Source organism: Vicugna pacos, chromosome 6 (assembly GCF_048564905.1).
Source record: "Vicugna pacos chromosome 6, VicPac4, whole genome shotgun sequence".
Taxonomy (NCBI): domain Eukaryota; kingdom Metazoa; phylum Chordata; class Mammalia; order Artiodactyla; family Camelidae; genus Vicugna; species Vicugna pacos.
In genome coordinates, this window is record NC_132992.1 from 26,173,580 (window position 1) to 26,187,870 (window position 14,291).

A 14,291-nucleotide genomic window follows, 5' to 3' on the forward strand; every position below is an offset into this window, starting at 1 on the left:
CCATCACAGTGTGATCAATTGTGGAGCATTTTCATCCCCCTAAAAGAAACTGTCTACCTGTTAGCAGCCATTCTCCATGTAAAGTACACATTTAAAGGGCCTCGGGTCTACAGTTCTTCAGTGCATAGGCTATATTAAGAGTGATCAGTTTCCTCTAACTTAGATTATTCTTATTAAGCAGCCACATTTTTTACCTTAGGGCTATTGCATGCGAGTTGTGGATGTCCATTTGCATTACATTGCAAAAGTACACCTGCTTGCTGTCAAATCGTCGTAGTAGATTTATTTTAAACAATCGTGATAAGTAGACTCCCTAAATGCACGGTTGTTACTTTTTAAATATGAGCAATTTGGTTTATAAACTTGTTAAACAAAAGCTACAGTTTTATTAGGAAACTCTATGGTGTGGAAGTGTTCTTTGAAAAATATACAAAATATAGTTTTCTAATAATCAATCCACATGCTTCAATTATCATGCATTAATGGTTTAGGAATAGTCACCTAAAACCAGTTATCAACTTCACAGGAATTGTTGTTCCTTTTTCTATATGCAGTTAGGACTGACTGCCTAAAAACTTTCCAAAACGAATGTTGATAGATATTCCAATCTAGTTGTCCTAGTAAGCATTATTATTATAGAGATGGCTAACTTTTCTTTTAAGATAAAGGATTTCTTTTTGCATTATTTAACAATGTCAATTGCAAAGTTGCACTTTTAAAATAATATTCTATTGTTTTCACTTTACAGTAATTAACAAACTTGAAGAGCTATCCAGAATCTCTCTGTTTCTGGTGTTTTGCTATTTGAAGTGGTATCTGCTGATATAAATTCACAGAGAAATACCACGTTAAGAATTCAAGCTGACCGACTGAGATTGTAAAAATGTATTGTCCCTATTTTTGTTTTAGATAGCAAATATGATGATGAAGTAAGGGTCCTAAAAATTGAAGGACATAATTCCTGCCACAGATAGAACTTTGCTTTTTTGTTATTTCTCCTAAACACATTTTTTGTTGGTTGATATTTAATGTTTCATTGAATATTAGAATATGCTGAAAGAGACAATAAAATACAAAATCCTATAGTTAATGATAAAATGAGAACATTATTATTGTGATATACTGAACATATAGATTTGATGTAGTTAATGCGTCTTGCAAGCAGACTAGTTATATCCTAGTTTAGTATAAAATGTGAAAAATACATTTTACAAATAGTCTTTTGCAGGAAATTCTTTTTGTAAATATAAAGGCCGCATCTTTCCTTGAAAGACCTGTTGATTCAGAGATGTTAGCTAGCTATCTTTACTAAAGCACTTTACAATGCTATAAATAGTCCGCTTCAGTTAAATATGGACGTTTTAAAAAAGAATATCCCAGTTAGACTGCAACAGAAGGACATTTTGTGTGACAATATTTTGCATGATTAGAAATTTAAACAGAATAACAGCCATTTATATTTACAGTTACATGAAAGTAATTACTAAAGCAGACAAAATACTTAGAGCATAATTTAATAATGTTTTCCTCGAGTAAAGGTGCCAAAGTTGTTATTTGCATAATTTTCACAATTTGTACTGAAACATAGCTAAGTGAAGTTGGGAAGGCGTCTCTCCCCAGCCACCTCTTTTCTTTTGTAGGAGATGTGGGAAAGAGACTCATCTATCGTAGCAACTCGTTTTTGTATAATTTCCCGTAAAAATCATGACCCTTGTGTCAAACCATGTGGTGAAAGAGATGTGTTCCATTCATACTTTCTCTTCTGGGGTCTTTCTTGCAGTGGCCAGCCTCAGCCCAACTTCAAGGCTCCTAATTATAACATTTACTGGTTCAGAGATTAACCTTCTGAGAGGGGCATTCTGGGCTGTTGGTAACTTGATCAGCTTGGTCTTCTCTTGGTCTCTCTCTCTTTCTGGTTCTTTGTATCACAGGAGGGAGATGATGGTATCTGGCACATTCCTAGGATGACTTGAAGATAGCAGCCTTCTGTGTTTAGGGCTGAAAGATTGTGAACTCTGTTAGCTGAAATGCCACTCTAGGGAGGTGAACAGAACATTAAGAAAGCTTTAGCTGTAGGTAGTGTAGTGCACACAGCGTCAAATTTGAGAGCTGGGACTTGAGTGGACATTTGTCCCTGCTTTCCACCTTAATAAAATCTGAGTGTTAACTGTGGAAAAGGGCATTTGCCAGATCAGTAAAAATGAATCATTAGAGTGCCCAGAAGAGCTTTATTATGATGTACTGTGAATAACTTCAGAACCTACTCCGTACTTTTATATGTGCTTATCAGGTAACTGAGTAACAAGTACATTGTGTTACCCTCCACCACAGAGATTAGGCAATCTGCTGAATTATAAAGAAAAAGGAATTTGCTTTTCTACCGGCTTCAGTCAATGTCCTTTTGAGAATTCTGTGGGAGGCTAGGAGAGTAGATATCCTTTACTGAAACATTTAAAATTGTTCAAGTGAAATTTTATCTGTATATATAAATTACGAAGTATATATATATTTCAAATGAGAGTAACCAACTTAAGTGAAGCATAAATTATGAAATATATATACATTTCAGAGGAGAGTAACCAGCTTCAGGGAAGCTCAGGCTACGAGTTTGGAAGCTTTCGTTCACTTCTGCTAGAAAGGATTAGAGGGTTCCAGTCAATAAACAAAGCCATTTTATGGCTCCTGACGGGTAAATTGAGGGGACTGATTTGGTCAAGGACCAGTATGAGGATGTTTCTGTTCAACAGTTAACAGGATTCAACATGATATGGAAAATACAGGCGTGCAAAACTATACTACGACGCTCACGTTGCCAGCTAAAGCCTAAAACACTGCCACATTTACATATGTGTCCATCTGTCTGTTTTTACACTTTATTTTTCCAACCAGTGGGTGAAGTGGTTTTCATCCAAGCTGCAGTCTGAATTTTTTTTTCACCCACCACTTTCCATTATATCATATAGCTGCATATTTTAAAGTGCGTGTTATTTGTCTCTGGACACATTTATTTGCACAGCCTTGGCTGCGTTTCTGTGTCTCTTCTAGGAGGGTTAGCTCATCTTCGCCGGCCTGAGCTTTGCAGCGGCCTGCACCGGCCAGGTGGCCCGGGGACCACTCCGTTAGGGAGCAGTTTGCCGCCTTGTCCAGGTGGCAGGGATCGCCCCCGTGCAGGCCCGGGCCAGGGGCCGGGGCCATAGGCCAGCCGAGCCGGTGAGAATGGAAGTGCTTTCGGTCTCTTCACTGGAGAGGCTGCGTAAATCCTGTGTAAATAGAGGGAGGAGAACAAAGAATGAGCCCCTACAGCTCTGAGCATTTGGAGCCATTTGGGGCTGAATTTGCTAAATGCTGCTTATACCGCCTGAAAAGTTGAAGAGAAAGGAGCATTAAAATCCCCTCTTTTTTTCCCTTTCTGCTCATACCCCGGGGGGAGGGTGTTCAGGACCGGGGGAGCCTGAGGTAAGCCGATGAAGACTTGTTTTTTCAGTGCTCTTTTGAGTGTGAAAAAGGTGGCCTGGGTCACTGTCCTCTCTTTAATGTCGGGAAACCCACACAGTTAGTAAATGTTGCATGTAAACGAAAGCATTTCACCTCTCCTGCTGCCCGCCATGCTAGTGGGCCATGAACTAGTCACTTGAAAAATCACAGAAAAATTTCACTTTAACGTGTCCAGACAGTTAAGCACAGCAGGAGAGTAAAAGAGATCAGTAATTAGCAGGTCTCACTGCTGGCCCCTCACCCCACCTCTCGCCCCTCCTCCTCCCCCCAATTCTGGGTCTGTAGCTTCCCCCTCCCCCTAACCTCATCTGGTGTGAAAAAAGGTAAATTGCAAGTGGAAAAAGATTTACTCTGAGGATGGTTCTTGGAAAGCAAGTTTTGTAAGGCGACAGTGTAAAGCAGAACTGGGCAAAGGCAGCTGCTGCTGCTGAGTTTTTTGTTGTAGGGTTTTTTTTTGGTTTTTTTTTTCCCTCTTATTGGAAACCCTGATTCAGGTTTCTCAGTGGGATGTCCTAAATTAAACTCCTGGAGAGTAGTCCCTGCAAAAAAAAATCTTTTGACTCTTAGTACATTTTAGTCCTGTTTTTAATGTACTATATATAGTAGGAGGGAAAAAACAAAGAAATGATGACAGAAAATAAGTTCCCAAAGAGCTGTGTGTTGCCATTCCATATCTCCGTGATGCTTCATTTCTAACTGTGATGTTCTGAGTAATCTGAACAGCCCGGGCACTCTCTCTTCCCCATTGGATAAGGGCAGTTCTGAGAGATGGAGCACCGTTTTCAGAGACGATATATGACCCATGTCTCTGACATGTGAGGACCATCTCTGAGGAGGGCCATGCATGTGTGTGAGCAGTAAAACATTGGGCATGATACATCCAGGGCCCCTCTGGCAGGGAGAGTGGAGTGAGGGATCTCCAGTCTGGGTAGCTGCTAGAATAGGTTACCAGAGCAAGGGACTCCCTTCATGGACACTTTCTTCAAACAGGTTATATTCTCATAGGGGCCTAATAATATGTCTCAAGACTCTTGCTACCAATTTGTCTATCCCACTAACATTTAAGTGTTTACTCTGTGTCAGGGTTTGGGAATCAGACATGAATAAGACATGGCCCTGCCTTGAAGAAGCTCACAGTCAAGCAGGACAGACAAATTAGTAAACAGATAAATTGCAAAACAGAAAAGTAAATATACCAGAGGTGACAACAAACTGCTGATGAAATAGAAAGCGTAGTATACCAGCTCTGTTAATAGGAACTAAGGAAAACGTTATAAAGAAGGTTCCTTTTTCACTGGGTTTTGATGTTTGAGTAGGAGTTTGCCTGGGCAAAGAAGAATGGTAAGGAGTGGGGAAAAAAAATGAAGAAAATGGCCAAAAGCACAGGACTAAAGGCATAGAATCTTGAAAGATCCCCTTAGAAAAGTCTTTAAAATTAAACAGATAACACCTATTTCAAAATCAGATTTACTTTGAACTTTAGATCCACAAGGGACAATAATAATCATATAGATAGTGAACATAACTGTGTAAAAATCTGCATCTTCTCATTTCTTGGTATATTTACTTTTAAATGTGCTGTCACCCACTATTTTTTTGGTTCATAAATGTGAATATATACGGCCTCACTCTCGGGGATTGTTGAGCAGTGAGGGCTAATCCAGAATCTAGCTTCACTTTTCACCTCTTATTTTCCCAGCGGTCTAAGGGAGAGGATAGAGGCTGTGAGCATGGACTTTAGAGGGCAAACACCACCTTTGATGGGTTATTTAATTTCTCTGAGTCTCAGTTTTCTTATCTGTACAATGGAATTGATAATAGCCATTTCATTCATTTGTTGTGAAGATTGAGGATTGGAACTTAGCAAGTGTCCAATGAAAGTTACTTGTGATAATGAGGATAATGAAAGTGATAAGATAAGGTGGAGGAGCCTGTGTTCTAGAGATAGAGAAATGGTGTAGAAAGGGGCTACCCTATTTAACATTAAATACAAACATGTTAAGAATTCTATAAATTTGTGTGTGTATATATAGCTATAAATATGTAGTTCATATGTAGTTCATCTACAAATATATATCGATACTTATGTACAAATTAGTGAATTATCGGAAAAAGATAATGGTTTAATTTATATACTTAAAGTTTATAATCAGGCATATAAATATCGATATATTCATGAATGTACCTAACTCCTGGAAGTAGTTCGGAAGGTATATGTGTGTGTGTATGAATTTATGTTACATAAAATGATAATGAATATAGCATTTGTATTTATCAAAAAAGAAAGGGGAAAAAGCCATGTCTTTCAGATGAAATGTCAGTCTTTTTTAAGCATGTATTTTGCATGAACATATTTAACTATTAAACTTGGTTCAAAACTGGGAGAAGTGAGGATTAAATAATGTGCCACCAACTTCCTCAAAATAAGTACAAATCCTAGTAAACAAAATATGTATTCATTTGTCTAAATAATTCTCTGAAAATTAAGACTGAGAGATCAGTTTCAGATGTTTGTTCTTTGACAGCGCACCAAACATCATAGAAGCCTTAGTCTATCTTTAAGGAGTTGGCTTTGAGGCAGGAGAAGTACATCACTGTGGTCACCGCTCTGACAAGCCGTTAACAGTATTGCGCAGTGATGCCATCACAGCCCATGAGATGGGTAGGTTTTCAAATATTTCTGGCATCTAGGGCTCTGAAGGTCAGTCTGGTCCAAATAAGGGCCTCTACTTTTGACCACAATAAACCCATTATAAAAATCCTGAGTCTCAAAGACTCTTGCTGTACTGAATATATCTAAGGCCCGTATAGGCACTGGCTTACTTGGAGAAAAGTTTGCACATATCTCTTTGAACCTGGACCAGCCTGGACCAGCTCTTACTCAGTACCAACCCCTGGGCCCTCGATCTAATCTCTCCTCTGCACTTAGACCTTTACCTGTAGGACCAAACTCTGCTTGATAACAGAGTTCAGATGAAGTAATGCTTTGAAAAGCGAAAGATAACTTACAGTGCTAATGTGAGAATACCAGTGGTGGGAACACTGGACTTGGAGTTACCTGGAATCCAGTTTATCCATGTATCACATGCAGCTGTGGAATCTTAGGCAAGGATCTAACCTCTAGGCCTCAGTTTCTTCACTGGTAAATGTCTGGGCTGTTTGTGGAGGGAGGTGGAGTAGAAAGAGGACGATGGACTAGGACCCTCTTGCTTGTTGCATTGTATTTCTGATGGGGCAAGAAGGCCAGATCCCAGTGGTGCTGAACTCATCCCAGCACATCATCACTGTTTGTATCATTTCTTTATTGCCAAGCCAAGCAAATGATGTCTAAAATATAGACATATTTTTGGCTAAATGGAATAAGACAATATGCTAATGAAAAGAAGTAGTGTCCTTTTGCCTGGGTAGTTTTTATGGCCAGGAATTTTATGGATTGGGAGTTTTCTGCTTCAGAATCATCTGAGGATCCTCTCACCATATCTTTCCTTGCTTCACTGGCTGCATAGCTACAGATAGGGATTTTTGCCTACACCCGGATACCCCTGGAATCCCAGGGTGAACTTCCTGCAACTAGACTCCCTCAGTATTGCTGCTTCCCCAGGCAGTGCCCTGCTCTGAGCACAGTGTGCTCTGCTAGGGAAAGCCTGTGTGACCTCCTCCAGAGCAGGGCTGTCAGTCCAGCCACAGATGCTCTCCAGTCACTTGAAAGCCTTAAAGCAGGAGGAGGACCCCGAGGTCAGATTCAGGCCCTCAGACAACCACCACCAGGGGAAGCAGGCTAAGGGGATATTCTCTGTGCCCTTCAGAAGTGCTTCTCAGACTCGAGTGTCATCAGAATCACCTGGAGTGCTTAGTAACACTCAGATGGTCCAGCCCCATCCCAGGAGAGTCAGATACAGTGGGTCCGGGATGGGCCCAGGAATTTGCATTTCTCACAGTTTCTTTGCCAGTGTTAATACTGCTGGTCCGCATTTTGAGAGCCAGTGTTCTGCAGCTCCTTTCTTCCTGTTTAACCCTCACCACCGGAAGATAAGGTGGGGCTGTGCAGTGCTGGCCAGGACGGGTGACGGAGGGCAGCATGGCTTTCCCACAGTGAGTGGGGACCTGACCAGACTATAGTTGCTAATCATAACCACTAACCCCGCTCATGGCAGTCAGAGGGAATTTGACTCTCTACCTGTTCCTCAGGTTGTATCTTATCTCAAATTAGAAGGTCATCTGGTTCAGTGGCTTCCAAAAGCCAGTTTAAGAACCAGTGCTGATTGCATAAGCAAACCCAAGGAACTTGTTAAAAATACAAATTCCTTTGCCCAGCCCTAGGGTATTTTGATTCAGTAAGTCTGGGATGAGGCCTGGGGACTTGTTTTTTTTACAGTCTCTCCTGATGATTTAATCTGCTTCAAAGGTATCTATGCACAGGCCTCGAGTATTTCTTTCTGTGGTCGCACACAGCGCGCTTGGTAATGCACAGCTGTTTTGAATGTCTTGCCTCAAACTTTAGACTGTGCCTTTGGTCAAGGGATTAGCAACCTTTTAAAAGAAGCACGCCCAGTAAGTTCTTTATTTAGTTTTTCCCCATCAGCAGTGGCAATGCTGGTAGAATGGCCTGTGGGTTAACCCTTCAAAAAAGTTCAAGTGGGCCCTGGGTTCTTCAGAGAAGCGCCATACCTGGCTTGCTTAGAAGTGGCTACGGGTACTCGGGCAATCACCCAGCCCCTTCGGTACTGTACCAGGGCAGTCGCCCCAGTTTGGGATTCTCAAAAAGAGGGGAGGGCCCCTGAATAAACTCCTGGATAAGTTCAGTCCTTCACTCAGCCAGCAGACAATCACTGGGGATCTGCATTGGCTCAGACGTGGAGGTGTGCTCTCAGGATAAAAAGATAAAGAAGATACATTTCCTACCCCCAAGGATTCCACACTTTTGAGTCCTAACTTCAGATGCTGAGACATCTGCTATTGTCTCCCATACCTCCTTTGACACCTGCATCTGTGCCCGTGAACACACCCTTTTCAGCACAGAAACACATCTGGCACAGGTGCCCAGGATTGCCACCTCTCCTCGCTGCACACGCTGGCCCTGAAACGAGGAAGAAGTATCCACTTTCAGGGTTACTCACTCTAGCATCATCTGCCTGATTTTATTTTCAGTTGCAGATCACACAGCTGCCTTTTAAAATGTTTTTCTTTATGCTGTTGTTAGTCCTCTATGCTGGAGTTGGTTCACAATCCATTGGAGGAAAAGACAAATGTATTGTGTATTTGGAGAAGAAAATTCCTATCTCTATGCAGGTAGAAACACTAATGTTAATGTAAAAATCCAATGTCTAGTATGCAGTTATTATAAAAATAGGCACACTTTTCTTCACAATTATTTGTTACACTTGATCCAAATTCAAATATTTTACAACATTTATATGAAGTGGACTGCCTTGTATTAAAATTCATGTAATGCTCCTGTCTTCTCTAGTTTGTCAGTCATCAAAGGATGCTCGATCCAGATATTTTTTTTTCTTGAGCTGAATATAGTGAATCATATAGTTTGAACGTGTTACCAGCCCTCTTTGCTTTTAAGCAAGAGACAAGGCACCGTGAAAACACTGTCTCTCCTTTTTAAGGTCATTGATTGGGTTAAAAGGCAAGTGCTTTTTTTGGTTGAACTTCTTTCAATTAAGCCATTAACCTTTTAAAATAAGTATATTCAAAGAATCTATCAAAAAAAAATGCTGAATGAGATTTTAACAAAATCCTGACAATTTCAGCTTAAACATATACACAGAAACCATATGTGCTTAGGAAGAAATATATACACACAGGCATTGTTTACAGTGTGTGTTTTTATATTTGGAAGACATTGGAGGAAGAGCCATTCCACACACACATTATCTGAGCTGTACATCCTGATAGCCCACGTAAACTTTCCATCCAGAGACAAAGATATCTTTATCCGTGGTAGGTCCACAGACAGACTGACTGACTTCAAACTTGCACTTGCAGTGTGGATTTTTTTTCCCTCATCTCCGGGTACTGCTTTTCAAAATTGCCTCAGGCTACAGAACAGCACCTCAGATCCCCAAGGCCCACTGCCTGGCTCCTAATAGCCACTCTCCATCTGTGTCACATGAACAGCTGATGAGATGGCTCCAGTGTCTGTATTTTGGAGAGCACATCCACCCAGGTTACAATGCTGGGGTTGCCAAGGAGCAGTCAGAAGCCATTAGTGTGGGTGCGAATTTGCCTTGCAGCAGTTCCTGGGCATGGTAGAAAGCATGTGCGCGTGTCCCTGCTCGAGCTTGTGCGTGTGTGTGTGTGTGTGTCCTTGTGCAGGTGACCCCTTGTGTACCTGGGTGTGTAGGGAGGGCTGACATGTGAAGACTAGACTCTATCTAGCCAGTATTCAAAAGTCAAATGCCTTTTGTTTCCCTGTACTCTGATTAGTTATTTGACTATTTGGGGTCCTTCTGACTCACTTTTTTTTTTTTTTTCATCATAACAGACGGGAAAGAAAAAGAGAACAGCAACTTCGGGGTCATGCTCTAGTGTTTGGGCAGATGGAAGGGAGCTGCTTTGCCTTGGGGCAGGGTGGTTGTAATGAAGTGGCCTGTCAGTCTGTAAATAGTGAGGGTCATCTCTTCCATGTGATGGAGGGTATCACATTGCAGTGAAAATGGAAATGTCAATAAAATTAATCTGCCAGCTCTTTGCCGTGGCTTTTCTGCTTCTCTGGTCAAAGAAGGTTGAGGGTTTTTGCGGCGCTCAAGGAAAAGAACAGGTACAGGGGAGCCCACCTAGCAGCCGGGACAGATTAGCAGGTGAGGGGCCCGTGGCAGGATGTCCCGGGGTAGCCCGGTCCAAGAGGACGGAGCCGGTCTGGGAATGAGCTGGTGGAGCTACAGCATCCCCCGGACGCTGCGGAGCATCTAGCTCAAGCTACATTGAGCACAGAGTTTATTGTTTTAGGCTTTCTTGGACAAGGTTTTTACTTAGCATGGGATTTATGGCTTTTACTGCTAATGAATGTCTATTCTTAAATTACAAAAACCCCCATCTCAGCGCAATTCCCAGATGTCCTTCCAGGACCCTGGCTTCTTAAACACCAGCAGGGAGCATAAACTCTCCACTTCTCTGTTTTCCTCTTTCGTGTGGCTCCAGGCTAATGATGTGCAAGGAAAACACAGCCATCTATAAAGCCCCAGTGCTGTCCCCGTATTCTTCATTTATTTTGCATTTGATTATGCCACAAGTCGGATCTTGTTTCTTTCCTTTTTTTAAAGTTATTAGTTCAAATATTAATGTAGGGATATGGCATATATGGCTCCTCTTGATTGATGCCTTCCCAAAAACAGGGAGACGTGCTCGTATGAATTTTAAGAAAGTAGGGGTCCTGCAATGCCTTGCCAGAAGAGTTTTTCAGATACATAATTTAGATGCCCTCCAGGCAGGCTTTCAAGGCATTTTTGCCGGAGGGCAAGAAAAAATAACTATGACTGTTAAAAGTAAATGATTTTTGCTAATGCACAATTAATGCCAGAGAAAAGCACAGAAGAGAAAGATGTTGATAGAAACTTCTGATTAAGTGAGCACCCTACCTTGATGTGTATTTTTTTTTTTTAATGATAATGATCAGCGGTGCAGAGAGCTAAAAGTTTTCATGTCATGCAGATGCTGAGTCCAGGGTCATCTGAGGAGTGTGTGAATGTGCATGCTTAGGAGGTGACAGTTCTAGGAGGGGCTGAGCAGGCAGTGTGTTATGTGCAATGAACAGTGACACAGTTACTGTCACCTATGCAGGCAGCCTAGAATATATAGACTACAGAACATTTAACTTGATTACCCTACAGTATGTGTTCACTCTGGGCATGGGGATGCATTTTTACCGAATGGGTTTTCTGATGGCGGTTTTCCCACATTGGATTCTGTAATTGACAAAGAGCTACTGCACTGTGTCAGGAGCACAATTATAATTGAATTAATGATATGGGCAAGTGGGAGCCACACGAAATTAACATTTGAAGAGGCCTGGTTTAATTTTGTCTTTTACATATTTGTGTCTCCAATTATACGTTAATGAAAGAGAATATACCTGCTTAATGGATTTCTTTCAACAAGCTTAGCTGAGCTCATCATTAGCGGCTCCTTGTTGCTGGCCCCCTTTCTGTGTTTTCTCTAATGTGTTTTCTTTTCTTTCTACTAGGGGATGGTTTAGACAACAGTGTAGCTTCACCTGGCACAGGTGACGATGACGATCCAGACAAGGACAAAAAACGCCAGAAGAAGAGAGGCATTTTCCCCAAAGTAGCAACAAATATCATGAGGGCGTGGCTCTTCCAGCATCTCACAGTAAGTCAAGATGAAAGAGAAAAAAAAAGTTTTGTTGTTTGCCTTCTTGTAGCAAGTTAGACGGGCTCATACAGATTTTTTAAAAATAAGGTGCCTATTTTCCCTTTCTTGAATCTAATGGCTAACAGAGCAGCCAAGGTTTTACCAAATGGCGCCACCCAAAGCGCACCCTGTAGAAAGGAGGAGTTTGTCTCAGTAGGTCAGGAATGGACTTTATTCAAAATGATCTAGCCCTAAAAAGTATACATAAGTAACTTATTTATGCTAAAAGATACGAGGGCAACTTCAGGTAATGCAACTACAACCAAGGGAAACGGCTGCAAGAAGCCCATGAATCCATAAATGTTGCTGGTTACGCTGCCAACAAAAACTGTCTCCTCTAGGAGGCGAACAAAAGCACCTTGCCCCACGCACGTCCACGCTTGTGGTATCCGGTGCAACTCTAATCGCCAAAGCAGCTTGCAGACATGCCACGTGTTTCTGTGACAAATGCAGAGGGGTAATAGGTGCTATAATGCCTTTGTTTCTAAGGTAGAGATTAAGGATTTTTTCTTAGCAGTTCAAGTCCATTTTCTTTTAGCCTAATCCTGTTCACTTCTGGAAAAAGATCAACCGTGTGCAACATTTGTAAAGTAACAGTTTATCTTTATCCTCCTGTTTGCAGTCGGTTTTATGTGTCATTATATATACCGTTGACTCTAGGACTCTCATGTCAAAAAAAAATTACAAGATATTTTTACAGAGGAACTAGGCACTCGTATTTTACTGTGCATTTGGAAATTCTGGGCAAATGGTAAAGATTTCAGAGGCTGTTGCTTGCTATCGTATTGTTTTCGGGCCATTCTGTTTAGGTTGATGCTTAAAACTAGAGTAGCACATGGAAAGCGGAAGGTCTTTGATCATCCAACGTGTGTGTTGCTGTGCTGAATGACATTAGTTACAGTGTCATGGGTCCAGGACAAGGTTCCACTCTTATTTATGGCGCTGGCTGCTGACCCGCTCTCCCAGCAGTGCTCCAGAGGGCAAGGGGTGGAGCGGCGGCGGGGAGGGCGGACTGATAGATCCACATTCCTAAATCGGCCATTTCGATGTAAGGACATTAGTAGCAAACTAAGGTGTATCGATCTGGCCCGTGGTGTCAGGATTAGCTGGGAGAACCAACGAGGCTGCCGTGGCAGTGGTTATTCTTGCCTTGCAGCTATGGCCATTTCAAAGGTCAGGGCCCTGCACTGACTGGGCTCAGAGGAATTAGACAGAACATGCAGTCTCTGGGCTGATTACTTAACCAAAGACAAAATAATGAGTCCTAAGCAAATACTGACTAATTGAAAGGGCTGTAAATCCATTACATATTGGTCAGGGATAATCAGGAGTATTTAATCACTTTTATCTATTCAGAAGCACTGAAGCTGCAACAGCAAAGCCCTGAACCTTGCCATGTGGTTATTATTCTCATCATTATCAAAATTACTTCACAGCTGTTCTTTGCTACATCACCTCAGCTGGAGATTTACTAACCTGTAAAATGTTTTTAATTTGGAAGTCGAATGAGTGTGAGGGGAGGGCTTTCTCATTTTTAACCAAAGGTTTGTTTGGTTAGAGTAGCAACTAAGAAATGCAGGGCAGGGGCGAGGGGATGGCAGGCAGGCGCCTCCTCCCCACCAGCTCACCTGTCAGGTTTCCTCCCTCTGTGTAGAAAATAAAAACTTCAGCGGTTGCTTTCCAGACAAATGTCTCCATGTATTTTCAACCCCTCAACCATCAAAACCAACTTCACAGAACAGCAGAATCTTAGTGAATTCAGCTGCTTTGTTTACAAACCAGGAAACTCAGACTCAGAAAAGGAAGAGATTGGCTCAAGGTCCAGCTGCAATCTGGACCCCAGCCTTCCTTGTCCCCAGCTCTGTGCGTTTTCTACCCCATTATGATGACTCTGCTAAAATCATGATCACCTTTAACAGCTATCATATCAATCTCACAACCTCTGCCATCAAAACACTCAGCGTCAAAGGGGAGGAATATGGAGAAGCAAAGTGCTGTTTGCTTTACTTGTTCTAAAATTTTCCTGTCCCCCAGCCTTTCCGAATAGAGGAGACTTTGTTTGCACCTCTCTCAAAGCCAAGTCTCTCCTTCACCACCCGGGGTTCTGTGCCCTGAATCTCCCACAGAGTGTCCAGAGCCCAGCTGCACCTCCTGCCTCGTCCTGTTGACGGATTAGCTCCCATCTCCCTGTCCTGCACTGAACCCACCGCGCACCAGGGCCACCGGTGAGGAATAGTGTGTGGCCAGTGATTCCTGGGGGGTCCTCGTGGTGGTCCCATGCAGGACCTTCTCCCCACCCCGAGGTGCTTTCATCTAGATAAATGTGCACCAGGCTTTGTGCAGAATTCACTGTCCAGCTGAAAATTTTAACTCGTGCCTGTCCTTGGAGTAGGGAGAGAAGACCCAAATACGCTGAG

At 42.2% G+C, this 14,291-nt stretch overlaps 1 protein-coding gene across 10 annotated transcripts in view; it reads left to right on the forward strand.

The window, feature by feature from the left end:
* MEIS2 (Meis homeobox 2) overlaps positions 1 to 14,291 on the forward strand; it is a 196,418-nt gene that overhangs the window by 49,093 nt on the left and 133,034 nt on the right. For all 10 annotated transcript variants that reach the window (XM_031672961.2, XM_031672957.2, XM_031672963.2 and 7 more), the window contains one exon: positions 11,687 to 11,832. In XM_031672961.2, the coding sequence (XP_031528821.1) occupies positions 11,687 to 11,832 (146 nt within the window). The remainder of the gene's footprint in view (positions 1 to 11,686; positions 11,833 to 14,291) is intronic.